Source organism: Atta cephalotes (genome assembly GCF_000143395.1).
Source record: "Atta cephalotes unplaced genomic scaffold scaffold00006, whole genome shotgun sequence".
Lineage (NCBI taxonomy): Eukaryota > Metazoa > Arthropoda > Insecta > Hymenoptera > Formicidae > Atta > Atta cephalotes.
In genome coordinates, this window is record NW_012130070.1 from 5,244,283 (window position 1) to 5,266,136 (window position 21,854).

A 21,854-nucleotide genomic window follows, 5' to 3' on the forward strand; every position below is an offset into this window, starting at 1 on the left:
TTTTCTGTCACCAGACATGCTGCGGTGCACATTACTTAGCTAAAGGACCCGCGTACCACATATTAGTATATCGCTTCTCGCTGTCGCGGCTCTCGATCCTCGAATTGATCGTCCAATTCGAAGAGAATCGCGACGGAAAGCAAGCGAGACGAGCGAGACGTTGAAAGTTTAAGCCTTATAACATGCAATCGCAGCCGTCCATTCGTAATGCTCTCTCAACGTACAACTTCCCGAGATGTACGTAATGAGAAAAGCTGATTGTCGTCCTCGACATGAACGACAGAATATCATTAGCACGCTCGCAAAACGACGATTCAAGGATCAAATGTCGGGCCGGTAAGAAATCGACCTTCGCGAGAACAGAGACGAAACATAGGAAAGAGAATTTTTGCGGTTTCCGCCAATTTTCAGAGCAATGGTGTATTCGACACTGCAGTCTGAGGATCGAGTAACTCGCACATCTTTTAATAAGCCAATTTTTACAAATAATAAGAGAGGAGATCAAAAATTACACTTATTAACGCTTATGCGTACGTCAGATTATATACTGAGGGTTCTTTTTTTTATTAATTTACAGCGTATTTATGTACAACGTAACTTAACAATTATAAGAATGTCCGAACTTTCACGTAGCTTGCAATCACGTTCATTATTTTAATATATTGCGTATCAAAATGCAATATTGCAAGATTCGATATCGCTTTAAGTTATGATTCATTGACATAAATATTAACGCTTTTTACATTTACAATGTTAATAAACCAGCAATATTATCATAATATATGTAATATTTTTTTCGAGCGACTTTTGAAAAAATTGCATAATTAATTGACATGCTCTTTATACTTCACACACTATAGTCACGTAAAATATATTTCTTTATCATATAATACCATTGCTGGATTTAAAGTGTTAATATGCGTATCATCACGCATGACTTTTCGAACATCTCGTAAAACAATAAATACGTCATAGTGCCGTACATGCACAACGCACTTGAACATGCATCCTCGATATGTAATTAAAATTCGGGTATTGGGGAAATTTGTAGACTATGTTATTTCATAAGTGACAATAATAAATAGTGTTCATACATAAGTTGAGTGCAGAGGAACGAGGTATTGCGTGTGATAAGATATATTACTTTCTCTCCTTCTATCTGTCTATCCATTTTCTACTCCGTTATCCTTGACGACTCTTTGGGTTGTTTTACATGCAGAGACTGGTCACATAAAGGCTCGCCGGCTTGTATTCCACCACCGATCCCTTTCGTCTATTTTTTTTCTCTTTTTTTTTTTAGAGAGGACGGGGGTGCAACGGGATTTCTTTTGATTCTCAGAAGCCGAACGAATTACCTGTGCTGGGTGGCACGAATCCGTATCCACTCGCGCCCACGACGACGCCGCTGGTGTCAGCATTGTTGGGAGCCGGCCCAGGTGGGAATAATACCGGACCTACGAAAGGAGAAACGCATGTTAAAACGCATTATCACGTAATCTCATTTTAAAGGCTGCGTTTGTTCTCATGATTGTTCGTCTCGATATCAAAAATACAAATTCCATTTTATTCTTATATTTCCAGCTAGTCAATAGATATGTCAAAACTTTTAGGACAATCTTGAATTATATAAGAAGAAAAGATATCCTTGAAATAATCTTAGCGAAAAGATCTTAGGATGATATTCATAGTTCATTCTTATTTCAAGGTACCTTAAGTAATGTTCTAAAACGCTAATATGGCCTTCTGATTGGTTCATGATTTCTTAAAACTATACTAAGACGATCTTGAATATAAAATCTATGAATATCGGCCTTAGTCAATGTTTTAGTAATATCAACGTTCAATAATTTATAACCAAATACTGTAGTCGAATAGAGTACTTAAATATTCTGTCGTGAATTTATTAATCTCTAGTGATCTATATATTCTATATTAAAACAGAGATATACAGGATTTATATGATCGTTACCGACATCGTTTAACGAGATTGAGTTGATTGGATGCTCACAACAGTTACAAAGATCATTTGACTTTCATGGTCATTGGCGAAGAAACGATGCAACGGTTGATCGCACATAGTAAACAGAATCATTAAATGTAATAGTAAACAGCGAAGGATTTTCAATTAACTTTGCAAAAAAACTTTGACTAAAGAGTTTTATTCATAATGTGTGTTTATAGAAAATAAATACCTTTTTATATTTTTATTCATTTTTTTGTAAATTTAACGATAAAATTCTTGAACAAATACATATCTCTGATTAAACTATTTGTCGCTCATAGTAATTAGTGCAGCAATATTTAAATTTTTGTGTTACTAATTACATTTATAGCAATAGTAATTTTATCAATATCTAAAATTTAGAAAAATAAATAAGAAATTTTTAAATAAAAATTGTTTCCAAATTGTTTTCGTTTGCACCGTGCGCACATATATATATTATTTAACAAACCGCAACTGCTAATAGCACTACAGTGTATGTTACGTGGGATTAAAGGAAAGTTGCACTTATCTACGAAGGAGTAGTGGAAATCCTTTCTAACACGAGGAAGTGGATCATATGCCGTATTATTAATAGATCTACTGACATGGCATTATATGGGCACAGATACTATCTAGATTTATTAAGATAATTTTTTTGATGATCTTAGCATTCGAGTAATAAACGTCAGTTTTCGTCTAGTAGTCTTCTGCTATTATTTGCGATAAAGTAATAACAAAATACTCGAGCATATCTTCCGTGAATAATCACTATAAATATTTAGTAGTAAAAAAACGAATGATCTGTTTGACTGATGTAAGTTTTTCATGTTATCCCGATAATCACTTTCTAAGCGATAGTCTTAAATGAAAACAATGAAAAAAAAAAGTATGAGAGCAGAAAATAAATTAGAAGCATTAATTATTTAATATCGCAATAAATAAAATTTATTTCGGAATATATCAGTACCAAGAAAAATGTAATAATTTAATGTACGAGATAAATAAAAAATATAAATGTATAATATAAATGTATAATATAAATGTATAAATGTATAATAAATATATTTTTGTAATGTATTTTAAATTCTCTTAGAATTTTCTATATAAAAATTAAAATAGCTTGTTTTTCGCAGATTAAGATTTATGCTGCATGGGCTACTTGCTTAGTATTCCGTCAGACATATACAATATATAACGCATTATTTATTGTATGTGAATTTGAACTTGACACTCATTCCAAAGTCGTTTATTATGCGCATACTATCGCTCGAACAGGTTGGCAAGGATCACGTATCCTGCGCAAGCCATTTAAATAATGTAGTTTGAGCTATTCGAGCAACTTTAGATGTAACAGCGTCAGTATGATATCATAATCTGGAATAGTTACATTCTTTTACGTTGGTTGGTTTATAAAACGATTATATTACAATGGATTTCAAAATCGACAAAAGCTTATTCTCATGTAATGTTTTTTTAAATACATAAATATTACAAAAATATTACGGCGTAGTAATCGAAAGAAATGCACTGACATTATCGTAATGCATTGAGAAATTTTACTATAATTTAAATTACGAAGTTTACATATAAAATCAAATGGCTTGGCTTTCCTTCCGTTACACACATGTGCTTCAGGTAAATTTCTAGTTAGCTGCGTTGTTCCGGTAAAAGTTATACTATCTATACTATCTAAGAGCAGGATAGATTCTGCATCAATAACAAGACATTACACGATTCGATTCAGACTCGTTCCTCTCGATCGCAATCAGTTGTTTGATTATACGACAGCGCACTTCAAAGAGCATTCCTTTTATATCTGAGATCTTTATGGCTGAACGGACACAAACCATCATAAAAACGATTGTTATATTGTCAATCGTGCCCAGAACATTATATAAATAGTTGCGGATAATAAGCTACAGCTATTAATTTTCCTCAAATATTTCCGTAGAACTACACATTAATATCTTATCTACTAAATTTCTGAACAGAAATTATTAAAATTGTTAAAAATATTTAATTTTTTTATAAAATTGTACGCTTCCCCACACATATATATATATATATATCGCGTTATAAGATTTTTATAGCAATACGTGAAATAATAATTGTTGCGATTATACCTTGTTACATCTTTCAATCGTAAATGAGACTTTGTTTCCAAGAATCTATCACATTGAGGAAGAACTTTCGAACGATTGAGGAATTCTAGCGAACGATATTAGAATGCCTACCATTATTTGCGGATGAAACGAGGCCGTTTTTTCGCGGGGGTATACAAATAGAAGAAAATAAAAGAACAAATTATCGTAATTGCACGATTCCCAGCTTCCTGATAATGTGGAGGATATACAAGAACGAACACTTCCGAAGCATACCATAAATCACTGAGCACTTCGAAACATCTAATAATAGCGTATGAACAAAAAAGGAAAGCATAATTGTTTTATAGTAAGCCGTCAGGCACAGTAATAATATACCGATAAATCATCTTCGGATTATGTAAATTGAAGTAGGCGTAGTTATAAAAGTGCAAGAGTCATTTCAGGAAATCTTATAAGCGATACTACAAACCTATGTTCAATTAATTTGTCAAATGGTTAATTTGCAATTTTATAATTTTATTTAAAAAATTTTATTTTATAATAAATATCAACGATGTAATGCATATTTGACTGTAATAATAAATATTATTGTACATCAATGGTTTGTTATCTACTGTTTCAGTCAAATCTGTCATTCTTTTAACTATTGTTAAACATACAATATCAAATTTAATCTAATTTAAGTGACCACTGCTCCTACTCAATATATTATTTTATATCAAAACAATAGTTAAATTTAAAACTATAAGAAAATTTTCTGGTTAAATCTACTAAAATTTTAGTCGAGATAAGCGGAATCCTGATTGATTTAATCAGAATCTTCTCATTTATTGTCAATCAAACATTTTTCTCAGTGCAGCGTCAAATTGACACTATATGACAATTATAACAATTATAAATTTTAATTAATGACATTATAAACGTGTTATATTTAAATAATTAACTATTATGTAACCGATATTGCGACCCTTTTTTTAATTTTATTTTCAATTAGTTTAATCTTTATATTATACTGTGGATGACCTAATGAAGGTTGAAACGTTTGTATATTAAATGTTTATATCGATTGGATATTAAAAACATTAATCATTAGCAACTAGTCTTCCTTTAGCAATTTTGACCAATTATAATCATTGATTTAATAATATAAAATAATGATCATTAAATAGAAGCAATGGCGACTTGAATTAAGTTAAATTTAAACTACAGATTTAACAGTGTATAATATAATCTTATACACTAAATTGTTACTAAAAATAAAAACTTACCCCTATTCGATCTCGGATCCCTCATTACTGAGGCTTGAATGCCATAAGGACCAAATCCCGCGAAAAAATGTCTGAAATCCTGCGCCGAGACACTCGCCAGGACGGCCATGACAAATACGACTAGAACAATCTGCAATTAGAATTTTTTAATTTGTAATTATCATAAAAATACGTTAGTGAAGTTCACATCGAATTTTAAGAGTGTCTCTATGTTTTTAATAAATAAGTAAATAGCGACTAGTATATGTTTCTTAATAATAAACTTAAGATCTTCCCTTTACACAAAAAAATTTCCTAAACGGGATGATAATAAACGGGACGGGAATTGTAATATTATAATAACAATAGAAAAATTCAATGTTGAAATCAATTTTATGGAAATTCCTAAAAGCGAAACGAGAGCCTCTCGTTTTAATTCTTACATTATATAAGGCTGTGAAAATTGTTGTGTAAAAGAAACGTAACCTAAGAAGAAAAGTAATCCTAACTCAGATGTTTAATCTTACATTTTTAACTGCATTACAAAACAATGCAGAAACTGCTTCTTGTAAATCGCAACGCGATATCACGCTTAACTAAGAGAGAATCTTTCCTAATGAACATTCACACGTCCAGTATTGCAATGATTTACATAGATACGTACGAAAGATACACACTAAAGAGTCAAGAATGACATTTTTCGCTGGTTCCACCGTATAAACCGTCGGTTACTAATTATAACAAAATAAGAGTGCTTTCGCGTAGCGTTTAATCACTCGGATTCTCACGAAGTAACAGCTGTTTGATGAAACTTGCTCTTCATAACGTAACAAGCGATCGAATCATCGCGGGAGTAATTTCGATCATTACGACTGTCCGAAAAATAACCGTTATTACGATAATTATCGGTGTATCGCGCCGATCAAGACTGTCAAGTGCTAAATAATGGTACTATCCACATAAACGCTAAGTATAGGCTTTAAATGATCAAGACAGATTTTAAGAGCAAGCAGAATGTTGAACGCATGACCATGCGTCTCCGTTGAAAATTGCGCGCTGTAAAACCTTGGAATTATATCCCTTTGCCTATTTGTCGACTTGTACGCTCTCTCTTTCTGATCTGTGAAGTTATATCGTCCGTGACGAAGGTGCGTGACAATTTTTATGGTTGATCGATCGCCGACCACGTTTCCAATGTACAATTTCCACCGTAAGCCACAGAAATTTATGACCCTATACATTTCTCTAAATAGCACCTCTGTCAGATATTTACAAGCAAATATGCTACTTAACATTTTCATTCCGTCGGCCTGACACGTGTTTCGTAGCCGGCCAGAAACCAGATTTTTGATAAAAATTGGATCCATTATGAAAAAGTTTTTTTCTTTTTCGTTAATCTTATTCTTTATCTGCTTCTTATTGAGAATACTTTTATTTGCTTCAGTGGTCATTATTATCACCGCGATTTTCCATTCTAACTTAATAGCTACATCGCGTGTTCAATCACTAATCTATTGCGCTCCGTGATGTCGTAAGACAAATAAGCACAATCAAATTAATGAAGAGAGTTGCAAGGACTCTCATTGGATTAGGATGACGTAAACCGCCGTGCGTTCGCTTCGAAAATCCGTTATCGCATCATGAATTTTATGTGGTTCTTACGCAAACGCAAAAAAAGATGGAGTAAAAGAGGAGGGGAGATAAATCATCAGGTCCCAATTTCTTTCTTCCTCGCGATATCCTTACGTAAACCTTTTGATGAAATCACGTTACAGCCGATTTATGTCCGATATCTCTCGATGATCAAACGCGTCGAGAAGATCATCATGTCGAAGGACATCATTTTTCGAGCACAATTACGGAGCTGCAATTACTAGCTGCCTCTCGAGTTAATCGTTCGGATAAAGGTTACCTCGAATGTCAGCACGATCAGAGCAATACCGAGTTCGTTCGCTGCGAGATTTCCGTCAAAGACAAGGTGAGCCGCCGCGCCGCCACGGTCGCTTTCTGCCGAGTCTCTTTTCGCATGGTTTTCTTTCGCTGGTGCAAAGTCAAGGCGAATCAGCTGGCCGCTCGGTTTAACTTTAAAATCGAACACTGCGCGTGCAGTTTATCGGAACGGAACAAGCTAATTGTGCGAAGGCAATATACGTTTTGCAGATTAACGGACAGGAATCTCGAGATCGGCGATTTTTCGGCTCTAAGATCGGAATTCTGAAACTTTTTGATTACAACAGTATTTTTTTACGATGCAATAATCGATATCAGACGGGACGTGCAGTGATTTAATATATTTTTGTTGATGCATGCCGTGGATCATTTCGACATATAATTCCGAATGGCCGGGTTATTATCTTACGATCGTAATGCAATAACACATTGCCGCAAACGAAACGTAATCGATGGACCGAAACTCGCAATGCAATGATGAGAACATTTATTCGGCGAAATATGAAATAATGATCGTATCGCAGAAAGTACGTGTGGAAAGACAGGCTAATGGCGCAAGCTCGGTCACGAAACGCGGCAGATTGACAGCACTTTTAATTAATAACGTTCATTAAAAGAAGGTAAACGCGCGGATTATTTATGATTTTTTTTATAGACGCACACGCTTTCTTGCTTCTGATTCTTATCAAATGCGGTCTCGTGCCTTCAGAATAATTTACTTTGTTGATTAGCCATCTAATAAACAACCATCGATCTCAGTTGACCTAAGAATAGGTCGCAGAAGTCGTATCAATAAATGCAAATTGACAATTAAACAAGAATAAAGAACTCTTAATGTACAAAAACAAAAATCAAAATTAGAAAGGGCGTGCAAGAGACAAATAATTAAATAAAATTCAATATAATAGTCTAAGACATAAAATGTATTATACTCTGTAAATTGAAACCATATTACCATGTTTCGGCGTCTAGATTGAGCCATCAATCTTTTATCGGGGTTTAATGTTTTGCTTGCTTAGCAAAAGTCTATTGTTAAATAACTTTAATTTATAACTTCATTTATTATAACATAAAGAAATTTCCATCAACCGTTTATGAGCGATTTCGGTTCCTCTATAAAATATTCATCGGGTCTCATCTTATATATAATATATATATTTTCACGTTATTGTTTATCACATTATTGTCGTTATCATTTTACCAATACTGCGTGAAATTTTTTTTATATCTGGCTCAATTTAAACGCCGAAACATATAATATGATTTCAATTTCAATTTACAAAGTATAACAATAATACATTTTATATCTTAGACTATTATAGACTATATCTTAGACTATTGAATTTTATTTAATTATTTGACTCTTACCAATTGACAAAGAACATAGCAAACGCAAAGCGTTTTGTGTAAAGCGTAATTAAAATCTACAAAATAGATTTGAAATAAGTGGTAATATTTTAGACAAGTGTTCTGTAAAAAAAGAAATTTTATATAAACATATAAATTATAAGATTTTTAAGTTTCCCACTTTAATCTTTGTCTTTTTGTTATATTTGAAATGCTCAATGAGATGTCAAATATAAAACAACCAAATACAGAAATTGTAGAACAAAATACAATAGTATTCCGTTCTAAAATTAGTTTTTACTGAATGCATTTATTGATTTTTTTGTTTTCTATAATTAGAATTAGAAATTTAGAAATTTAGAATTAAAAACAATAATGGAAGAACTTTACCATTTATTTACAAACTGCGTTAAAGGCCAGCTCATGAATTAGTTTCCTTTTCAATTTTACACGTGATAATTCACATAATTATATATTTCCGTTATTAACACGTTAATTGTTTCTTTGAAACGCGGTTCAATTTTAGTGATTATATCTTCCTCGAAAATTTGTCATGTATATCATCGTCACGCAATAATAAAATTAAACGTTAAAAGCACGAAACACATGGAAAGAACTTGTTTACGTAAAATTATATGTAATCTCGATTCAGTGTTCGCGTTGTAAGCGACAGTCCCATCTCTACTCACATCAGCAAAGGCAAGGTGAAGGCGAAAAGCATTCTATCGGGATGTTAACATTGCTAACTCTTGAGAGCTCCCGGCGGCGGTGAGATGACGAGGAGAAATCTTCGGAATGGAAGATCAGGCTCGCGATTACGACACACAATGGTCAGTGGAGCGGAAATTCGGATGACAATGCGAATATCGAGAGACATCAGACGCGAAGCGAAGGAAGTAATTTTACTATAGAGAACTACCATCGCTCTCGCTGCTACTCGCCAACTCGGTGGCATCGCCACCTTCGTTTCTACGAGGTCGTCTACAAAGTGCGGCACACTTGTGCGTAAGACCGTGACGCGAGATTACGCTGGCCAGATATTTCCATCCGCGAATGTGTGTGGTCGAACGAGAGAAGAAGGGAGAAAAAAACTATCGACGTAACGACATGTGTCGTTACGTCGTTAGTGAAAAAGGTAAAAAATGTGAACGACGGTATTTTGCGGCGACACGATTTCGCATGGCGATTTGTTTTACGGTCACGAAGCGGTATCGTCGAACAGCACGATGCGACCGCGAGTGTTGATCGTTCCCTCGGAAGTTGTGTTTGCTACCCACAAGAGAGAGAAAAAAATGACAAACAGAGCAATGCGGGCGGACGCTGTGGTTTCATTACGCGGGTATTTCATTCCGCTGTTTTGTCTTCGGCGACGAAATGATTGACGATGAATATTTATCATCCGCGATAATAACTCATCGCATTTCATCGATATTTATGGGATTAGAAACTTTGGGCTTTTCAAAGTGAAAGATATTGGCGCGATACGTCACGAGAAACTTTACGATTTAAATTAATTTCTCATATCTATCATGCTGCAAAAAGAAAATTAGAAAGTCTTCCAAAAGCATTGATATATCTGTTGGACATTGCGTTGTTTAATATTTTAAAAAGATTTTATGATATTTATAAATAATAAAAGTCGAAATGACATATTTATGTTGATACTTGTAATATTTATATCGTTAACTCCTATTTTCATAAGTCAATGACCAATAAATCTAATCTGAAATTATCTGACGTTATCAAGCTTATCGGGTTAATGATTCTATTAATTTATTTATTCAAGACATGTCAATTATTGAGCCGTGCTCGCCTTGCAGAAAAACTTGAGAAAAAAATATACCAAACCGGTATAATAGGCATGAGATCAACTATCTATATTGCCCGCATTTAATTTATATATACTTATATGTGTATTGCGTTGACGAGAATATAACGAGTTGCTATATCATAGCAAAGAGGTCTGTTAATTTTTCCCTTATTATTGACTCACTGAGAAAAAAATCAAAGAACTCATTAAAAGATATCAATATATAAGTACATGTATGTTTTCTAATTTAGCATCTCTTACACACATGTATTATTTCGTAAAATAATAAATAAAATGTTTATAATAGTTTAAAAACCTTATAATGTACAATAATGATAATAATTAATTTAGAAAAAAACTAATTAATTAGAAAAAAACTAATATAATTAACAAATGTTAAGCATAGTGTTATTTTTTTCCTTGATATTTAAGGCATCTTCATAGGTAGCTTCACTTAAACAAATTTTTTGTTCATTTACTTTGTAAATGGAACAAATGATTTCTCTTTCTCGAGAATTATGATTCTGAATCGATAGCAACGATACTTATCGACAATCTAAGGAAAGGAGAAGATATTTAAGCTGATGATCGTATTACACGAATCCTAGATAGAATATAAGAGTTGAATAGTTAGCACCGTTCATACATTAAAGGTATACTTCCGCGTTTGGTGAAATACCATTAATATTAATCTACGTCATTAACTTGCGAGTATTCGAAGAATGTGCGTACACAATAGAGAATGAAGATGATGGGTAACAATTTAAAGTGCTTGCTAATCGTAAGATAATCGAGTCTTTAATCATTATAATAAAAAGTCTTAAAGAGAAAATCTGTTCCTCATTTAATTATTCTTTGATATTCTTTACTATTTATTTCATTATTTAATCTTCATTTTTTACGATTATTATATCAATAATTGAAATCAACACACAAATACATAATTATATTATGAAGTATATTATTACTTATTCAGTGCGTAATTAATATAATAAAAGAAGTCTTATTAAATTTCAAAATGAAATATTTTAAAATTTATTTTTTATGTTGTATACATTAACGTTGTCTGCAATAATGATTCATGATTTTTTCATTAGAGACCGCACCTAATTAACTTAAAATTAATTAAAGTTTTTTCCTGGTAACGTAACTTATGACTTCTAATAGTTATCAGTTATAATTCGCAATATCGTTACTTTTACTGAATAATTTGGGGGGAAAGGAGATTTCTAATAAATTCTGCTATATATTATAAAACATCTTCCGCATTTGTAACTTGTGCACATAGACGAAATGTACTTGCATGTGACGTAAGAAGCTACTATGTAAATATTTTGTTTAAATTGCTTTTCTTGTTATAAGGTGTAGGCTTTAATGACACTAATTTACATTTTGATAAACAGTACAGAGAATTTTCTGGATATATGTATTAGGAAAATAGGATGACTCGTTTATTTCTTTATGTCCCGATATGCAAGGTGAAATATGACAATTTAAGACTCATCTACATTATTTCGAAATGGAATCATCGAAGGTGATGGATATCATTATTTTTCTGCTATAACTCTTGCGATTTTTATTTATAAGGTAGCATGCGGAACGATTACATTGATTTAACGTAACACGGTCCGATGCTAATAGTAGGAAATTATAATATCTCATAATTCTCTGGTTGCAATAAATTCGGATAATGCTACTGCATTTCGAGGAAATAAAGTAAAAACATTCAATTTGAAACATTAAATTTAACATATAACAAAGAGAAATTGCGTTTGATTTAAAGATCAAGCAATCACATGCTTCACGCGGTCTCATTATTATTTTTAATATAATATTTTTTGCAATACGTATGTATAATTATCTTCCCTTATCTCGAAGTAATCTGAAAGTTAATAATAGTAGTATCAGTTGACCGAATATTACATCGTTCGTGAGAAATCCGGGCCAACGAAATTCAATTCGCCGAGACTAACACACAATTCGCATATTAATGTTTAATGCGTAAACCATGCTATTCAAGATTATTACAGACACGTGTAATGCTGATTGCAACATCGTATAGACAGTTTAGTGTCCGCTACTTGGCTAAAACGATTATGATTAAATTCGTTACGCCGACGATAAATACGTCGGTCAACATGCATCGTTTCATGCCATGGATTTCATGCCCGCATGAAATTTCCCTTTTAATACGGTCGGCAGTTTCCTATCTCTCGCAAAAGCAAAACCAACTGTGGTCAATACGGAAGACAATTTACGGTTGTACTTAAATCTCGCAGGCACTTAATCACGACGATTATGAGACTTAATGCAAAAGATAAGGAAAGAAGAAAGTACAGAACCTATGAAGATCTATTGTTTAACAAGAATGCGGGAATTCTCGGAACGGTTGGAAAATTACGCGTCACGGGCGACGGATGCATCCCATGTGGTAACGCCTCTTTCACTGAGAGAACAGCTGCTACTTTCCTCACTTCTCTCGAGAGTTGGGAGGCACTTTCTTGCAAAATTGATTTGCTGCAAGTAATAAGACTATTTCATGGTAGTTTTCTGTGATGAAGGAGGTGATTTATAAAATACAACTTGAATAAAAAAATTCTATGAAATAAATACTGAAAATTTTTCTGATTTCTACAAAAAGAATTTTTATATAAAAATCAGTGAAATTGTTTCTCCGAAATCTTAGCTTTTTCTGCAATTTGAAAATCCCAGGAACTCTATTTCAAATTAAATGGCTAGCTGACGGAATTTAATTAGGACTCGTTCCTTTGGTTGCACCTGAGACTGCGGTAAGCGAGAGTTATAAGAGCGCATCATTTTCACACTATATCATGTAAAACGCTACCTGCAAGTGAAAGTACACGCACTAAATTCATTCTAGGACAAGCTCGTTTCTATGCTAGTATTACGATCCCGCCCTTGGCGGTAAGCCAAGCTATTACAAGAAGGAGGATCAAAGGTGTTGAAAAACGAGCATGCACGTAACTCATAACGTATTATACGCGTGAAACAACTCAAACGCGAAACATTTCAAATATAGGTACGTTAGATCAACAAAATTTCACGAGCGTTTTAAAGAAAAAAAATCTTTAGTCTATTAATAATTTGTAATTTGTGAAATGTAATTGTAAAATATAAATAATTGCAATTACAAAATAATTAAAAGTAAAGTTATTGAAAAAAATATAGTAAGAGAACTATCTTATAAATAAGATAACTCGATTCCAATGCAAAGTTAAATATTTTATATAATTGAATTCAATATTAATGCTAATATTACAAATATAAACAGCAGTGTGTACACATAAGTAGTAATTTGTTCTATTTATTTTATCAGAAATATATTACTGGTCTTTCTACTACTATTTCCTCTTCCTATACTAGGAAGAATAATGTTCTCCTTTCCCCTTCGTTAGATATATGTAACGGGAAATATATGACAAGAGAATTCTAATACACATTGTGTTACCTGTAATCATATTGGTTTTTTAGTGACGTTTTGTGAAAGGGTAATTTAAGAAAGTGGAAAATACTGTAAAAGGATTTATTCGATTGTCATGGTTGCCGAAGTACGATGCAAAAACTGTACAATTTTTCAAAATTGTTTACAAAAATAATAGGAAACGATATATGTATATGTGACGATTTTAAAAGAAAATCATAATTTAAAATAATAATAAAAATTATTTATAAAATTATTGATAGATTTGATTAATTTTATAAATTTTAATAAGTTTAAAGTGTTTAAAGTGTTAAAAAAATTAGAAAGTTTTTAACGTAACTGATTATTATAGATAATTTAATAAATCTAACTTGCGTATACAAAATGTCTTGAAATTCGCGAATCAAAATACCACAGTAAAAAAGTTCTAAAAAAAAAAGTTCTTACAAGAGTATTTGTCACTTAACGGAAGTCAGTTCGGAACAGTTTCTGAGATATAAAACTAGCCAATTACAGATAACGGTTAAACGGTTGTCCGTGAGTCGGCACGTTCGATTATGAATATTATCTACGAGATACGATTCACAGACAGGCAGCCGTTTAATTGTAATCTATAATTAGCCAATTGTAAATTTTTATGTTTCAAAAACTACTGTTTGAAATAAAAAATGGCAAACATGTTTCTAATCTACTTTTTAGGACTTTTTTTGCTGTAGTATTTTAATTCGCAAATTTCGAGACACCCTGTATTATATCAACTTATAATATTTTAAATATTATTTTAGCTTACAGTGTTTGCATCTTTATTCACAAATGATTATATGTATATGTAATTTCTCATTCAATAATTATTAATATCAATATTAATAATATCAATTATTATTGCTCTAATTAAAGAAAAGAGAAAAGTAATAAACTTTACAAAATGAAACAAATTCTACGGTAACATCTGCTTACTTATAGTTATTAAATAAATAAAGAACAACTACAATAACATTGTATTTAAAATAACGAAATAAAAAAAATAACATAAAGAGATTAATTACCTATAAACCTCGGAAAATTCAAAGTAAAATTTGAAATAACATAAGCATCAGAAGATACAGTAGTCGATGTCATGATCACAGCAGATTTCTTAACTATATTAAAGATCGATTAAAATTTCTTGCAACAGAATCGTTTGTTCCACTTTTAGAAAGATTTGCCGGTCTCTTTCAAAGAAAATTAATAAAAGGGAGCAGAAAATTACATGCTTTGATCACGTTACGCCAAGATTTTTATTCTTTAGACACACACATATGTACACACACATATAAATCCGGTAACCACTTATGAAATCGCGAAGGGAGTGACACAATTGTAGCTTTCTGCATGCCATTCGCGCGCTCTAAATCCGTTCTGACTACGCCTACAATAAACCTAAATCAACATAAGCGTATGTGTTTATCTATAGGAGACCATAGAACGTGTCTTTTTACAACAACGGTTTAATTTTAATTTTAAATGTAATGTACAAAACACATAAGTGAAACATTTTATTCTTTACTTAATTCCGCGCGAACTTTATTCGATTTTAAAACTCAATTTTATATATATATATATATATTTATATATATATAAAATACAATAACTATACAAATTCAAAGCGTTATAATAATGTTAATATCTTTTATATTTATATATTTATATCAATTGTTAGCGCAGATTCCTATTGCCTTGAATTTTTATAGTTATTGTATTATATATATTTTTAATTGAAGGAATCTTAATTTTTATTCTTGTGTTTTATATATATATATATTTAAAGTTAAAAATGTAAAAGATTTATAAATAAATGAACATGATATACAATGATATACAAATAAATTAAAATCATATTAAAAATTAAATTAATAAGAAAAACTGAAAACAAGTAAACATAAATATTAATATAAATATCTTTCATAGCGACTAGTTTCTTGATTTTTGCACGAAAAATTTGATTCTTCTTTCGGAACTGCAATATATGTTATACTATAACAATTAAAAATATATATAGACATAAAGTGATACTGAAATGATCGTTTGCTAATATATCATTAACGTCCCACGATTTAAAGTGTGAGCGATGGGATAAATCCAATGCTTACGAAATTAAAGTCTATGCACCGGAATTGCACGCCGCAACGTTACGACATTTTCACTAATAGTTTGCATAACCAGTCCAGATTATTAGTACCACTTTCTCGCAATTTATTTGGAAAAATATTATTCAAAAAACATTATTATCTCTCGTTATCTCTCGTTATATTGTCGTGCATGATTTCAAGCCAACTGGACCCGACGCTAATCAACAATGATCATTTCCATCCAAGTGTTAGCGCTGCAGTACATTTTATAAATTAGGTCAGTTCATAATCAGCCGGCTTAATTACATAATTTATCATTTTTAATTCCTTTTTTACATTTTCTAAATTATATAAGCGTGTGCTATATACTTTAATAAGCACTTCAATTTTTTCTGTATGTTGTAAAAACTGGCACTTGACTAATAATAATAAATATTTTACTTGATATAGCGTTATTTCATATTATTACATTACTTGACACGATGGCATCTCTTATACTATTTGGCAATATGTAATATAATATATATATATATATATATATATATATATAGTTTTTTTAAATTTCATATACAGAGTGTCCCAGAATTTACCGCCAAATATTTATGTACTGATAGAGTGAATTAAATTAAGTCGAAAAATCCTATATCATTTTGCAATTTTTGCAATAGTGTTAACAACAAGATATTAATTACTAAAAATTATTAAAAATCGCCGAATATTGGTTTTCAATAATTTTTTACTATCAACTTTAGAGAAATAGTAAGAGACAAAAATTGTTTAATTTTTTCTCATAGAGCAAGAATTTTTTTAGAATTTTTTTATCAACTTTTTACTACTGCATTTTTTTATATTGGCAATTATTTTTACCAATATAAGAAAATGTGATACTACAAAATTCTAAAAAAATTCTCAGAATTTTATGAGAAAAAAACAATTTTTATTGTTTTTCTGTAAAGTTGATAGTATTTGAATAAAAAATTATTGAAAACCACCACCAAAAATTGGCTGTTGCAAATTAGATGATAAAATATGGCATAGCATATTTTTTTAATTAGCTGCAGCAGTCAATTTTTGATTGCAGCAGTAAATTAAAAATGCTGTTATATTTATCTAATTTTTTTTCAATGCAGCGATTTTTAGTAATTAATATCTTGTTAACTGCAATTGCAAAAATTGCAAAATGGTAGAGAACTTTTCGACTTTGTTTAGTTCGTTCTACCAGCACACGAAATATTTAACGATCATTCTGGCACACTCAATATATATAATATAACATAGATTACACACAACACATACATATATATATATATATATATATATATATGTGTGTGTATTTTTTTTATGTAACCTTATTATTACAAAAAATCTTGAAGAAGATGTTGTAAGTGTAACTTGCAGAAACAAGAATTTCTGACAGTACTATTACTTTTTATGTATCATTTTATGTAACCGCCTCTACTTCGAAAAATTTTAACGAATGCAAAAATCAAGAGTATTAAAATATAAATTGTGAGACAATTTTAAAATTAATCAAGATCAAAATGTTTTGGCAAAAATAATTTGAATTATTTCAATTAATATCAACTGTTTATAATGTTTTTATTTTACATTAATCTAATGTGCGGGAACTACGCATAATAATTCCGTTTAGCATTTTATTTCAAAACAGATGTATCTAAATTAAGTTAGAAAATCACCGTTAGAGATTGTCAAGGAGATCTTCTCAGAAATGACATTACTCTTGTTATGCATTACGTAACATGTGAACTATTTAAAGCTTACCGGACACGCCGGTAAGCCAACAAACGATTAAACGGCCCGGGGCAAGGCCGCAGACTTGTCTCGCCACGGGCTAGAATCTCGTGAATGAACTGTTACATAGTGTTTGCAGATTTCATTCGCTGCAGACGTTATCTCTGCGCGCATCTTTCTTCCCTGAAGAGGATTAATCAATCTCTTCCATTAATTTGCATTTATCTAGTAGCTTGTAATTAAGATACATAAGTCAAAGGAGAACATTGTACGAGAAAGGATAATTATTATAGAAAAAGTCAAATTGTAGAAGTGATTTCTTTTTCCGAATCACTGCATTTAAGATTCTCGTTTCTAAATGATTATTTATTCGACGCTATTCATTGTAGTTAATTGAAATTACCTATCTGTTAAAATCTTTAAACGTTGATTAAGGAAAGTTCGAAATCTGGGACAATTATTCCAAATGCATCTTAAAGATTAAATTCCGTTCAATTAAACTCCGTGAATCAGAGCGATTCTTTTTCTTCTGTATCTTTAATTGCAATAGGAATTATTAGGTAGACAGCGGAGAGCGAACCAATTGTATGAACCAATTGTATGAATCAATTGTATGATTGAAAAGAAAGTATGCTTTACTTTATGACCGAACGCAAGGTTCGGGAAATAAGAACGTAGAAAGTCGAATCGGAATAGTTGTAGATATGTAGTTTTACTTTTACATTGAATCGGTGTAAACAAGATTCTCATTCATTATTCGCCTCCAACGCAACGCTACTTCTACGCGAGCGATAAATTTAAAATGGAGCCTGGATCTGATTTCTTACTGATAAGCTGTTTATAAGTCTAACATTGTTGTTTCAAAAATTTATTAATTTATTAATTATTTATTTAGAGCAAAACGTCGTATCGGGAAAATGTATTTCACGGACTACATGTAAATTATATATAACGTTAACGAATTTTCTAAAACTCAAAATAAATATCAAAATCAATAAACTGTCAGTAAAATCCCAAATTCTCTATTCTCTCGTAAAGACGCATATGCTCGTTTTTGAAAACAATTTCGCACACATTGAGTTCTTCACAAACGTTGAAGATCTCACAAGATCTAACACGATCTCACTAATCTAGAACGAACACTCTCGACACTTCGCGATTCCGCACGTATCGTCTTGCGGAAATAATTGAGACCTTTGGGAGGCCTGACTCTTCCGGTCTCGTCAGATCTCTTTTCGCTGTTGCGATTCGCGCGCGATGTTTGCTTATTCGCGAAACATACGATATCACAGGCACATCGTACTTACGATCCTCATCTCTCTTTCTCTGGATCTCCCCCGAAACTGCGGCGAGTTGGAACGAGCGCGTTCTCCGCGTTTCCCCGTGAACCGTGCACAGGTCGGCCGCCAACTGCAGTTGCACTCTCGTTAAGCGGCGAGTCTAGGAGTACCGCGCAACGGTGGTGTACCACCTGCCACGCGGGGGTACGTTCTCGGAGTCGCGGACTCGCGGATGGTAGGGGGCTCCGGAAGAAACGCCTACTACCGTGCGAATGTCCAGAGTAGGTAGCGGAGTTGGTTTCCCGTGACAGTGATGGTGAATCCTAGATGTCGGAGAACGTCTCACAGCTGCTGCCCGTCTTGGCAGTAGAGGACCGTTTGACTTCAGGTGGGGGCCGATCCTGGGACTTATATATGTCGACGTTGGAGGTCATCTGCGTCTGATTCCCTGTGTCCCCCGCCCGAATCATTACCCTCCCAAGGGGCGCGAGCGATGGTCAAGGTGATCTTCGCTAAACCGCGAATAGGAAGTTGTTCGAGAACAGCTTCGCGAGAAAGGCAAATGTAGCTCTTTATGGATCGTCATATGATCAACATGACATTTGATATTTTTCAGCTAGTCATGACGAGGAAGCAGGAAGGATGCCTTTGAAAAGTAACGAAAGTATTCCTATATATAAATGTACGAATTATGTCTTGAAATTAAGTAACTAAGAATGATTACTTATATAATCCAACAATGTTAATGTTGAGAAATACGCAACGTTAATAAAAAATACAATAATTTTATTATGAAATTTAGATTATATTTGTAATGCTGTAATCATATTTTGAGTAACGAAATTTCGTACGTAACAAAAATTTCAAATTAGAAAATTTCGAATATTAAATTCGAAATTAAATAATTTTTGAAAGTTTTGGAACTTTTGAATATATTTCAAAAATTCAAAATATATTAAAAATCTTGAAAAAATTTTAGACGTTTCAAAAATGTACTTTTTTTTTATTAAACGTTTTACATCAATTTACGTTATCATTTTAGTTTCATTTTTCTTTCATTTTATACATAAGAAATTTTATTTTTATATTTGATATTTTATATATTTGATTCTAAAGAAAGAGATGCTTTGAGACTTTTTAAATATTTTTAATCTTAAAGCAAATCAGCTCTTATATAATTGAATTGTTTAAAAACTTTGAAGGGAAGAATTCGAGTACCCATGAGACCACATACGCATAAGAGAAAAAAAAGAAAAAAGAAAGAGGAAGGAAGAGATCCGCTCAGTGATATAATTGTGGAATAAGAACGAAGAAGAAAATAAGATTGCAAATTATGATTTATCTCGGCTGAGTCACAAGTACTATTTTTTTGTAACAAAGAACTTTTCTCTCGCCGCTATATATATAGAGACAGCAAATTATCCGGCGTAATCTTCTATGGCAAAATAATGCATGCAAGTACTTAATGCATGTTCCAAACGTTACGTCTCAATGCCTATCGCATCATGCTCTCGATCGGAATCCGGATCTCTGTTCCGTGAGTGCGGTATTATGACGTCAACCGGTGTTGCAGAACGTTGTCTCAGTATGCAAATATCTTATCTCAAACTACAGAACGCCCTCTCTTTAAAGCGATCGATTACAGGCGCGTCTTTAAATTCTAAAATTATTATTAAAATATGATATCCTTTTTCCTATCAGAGCATGATATTCTTTCAGTCATGTATTCAATCATTAATTTGCAACCACACTGAATTATACGCCTGATATGGTTGTTGAGCTTAAGTAATTCACCGGATCTAAGAAATAGAGAGTGACAGTCGCGTTTGTATAATTGCTTGTTAACATTTACAAAATCAATTGATCACATAATCATTATTGTAATACCGTATTTAATTCCAATATAATTGACAGTTTACGAAGATACAGCAATATACTATTCCCTCAAGATACCTCGTAACTTCCGATATAAAAAAAATTTCCTGTATGACATCCGCGCGTGTAATAATTACGGTAATAGACTGCGCATCCGCGAACGTATTATTAGAAAGGAAAAATTAATCTTATCTTTTTACGTAACTCCGCAAATGTCTTACCTTGAAAAAAATAGTATTTTTATATTGACATACTTTTGATAACAATAGCGATAACAATAACGCGAGGTATGTATAATTCCGAGTATAATTCCATTATTTTACTATCAAATATAAATATCAAGAGATTCCTAGCTGAAATTTTATTCCTCTTTTAAAAGATACTTTTATTTCTTGAGACCATTTAAAAAAGAATGCGAGTGTGATAATTATAGATTCGAACGAAACAACATATACCATACGCAAGACAGCTTACGATTTACTTTATCGGGCAATCAACGTCAAAATGGAACTGCGATTTAATTACTGCCGTTACAAACGCAAACTATATCTGACCCATTTATCATAGTCGCGCTGCGGCAATCGTTTCAAGCAATTCTCCCTGTTCGTGCAATTCTCCCTGTTCGTGCAATCCGTGCCTCGCGTTGAGAAAGCGCCTGCTACGCAGCATCAAACGTAGCTCTCGTCGCGTGACCGGCTGCCGCGGTTTCTTGACCTTCGTTAAAAATGGAATTCTTCACCTTAACCTGTTAATTAACGTGCCTCCAATTAGCCGCGGTATCACGCGCAAGGAGAAACAGAATGTCTTCCGATATCCGGCTAGTGTTCGGTCAGCAGTTGCGAGCTGAGGAAAGGTTCGGACCTTGCGACTGATTGCACGATGACCTCAGTCTCCTAAATTCGGTTTAATTAACGAGGCCACTTGTCTGAGAGATATTTCGCGCTCAAGCGTGTC

At 32.4% G+C, this 21,854-nt stretch overlaps 1 protein-coding gene across 1 annotated transcript; it reads right to left on the reverse strand.

The window, feature by feature from the left end:
• Positions 1-1,286: 1,286 nt before the first annotated feature.
• On the reverse strand, positions 1,287-19,138 carry LOC105626737. The gene is made up of 3 exons (XM_012208031.1): positions 19,053-19,138; positions 5,358-5,487; positions 1,287-1,454 (listed from the first exon to the last, which is right to left on the reverse strand). Exons 1-3 carry the CDS (start codon positions 19,059-19,061, stop codon positions 1,336-1,338), a joined length of 258 nt encoding a protein of 85 aa, XP_012063421.1. The 5' UTR covers positions 19,062-19,138; the 3' UTR covers positions 1,287-1,335.
• Between the last annotated feature and the right edge of the window lie 2,716 nt (positions 19,139-21,854).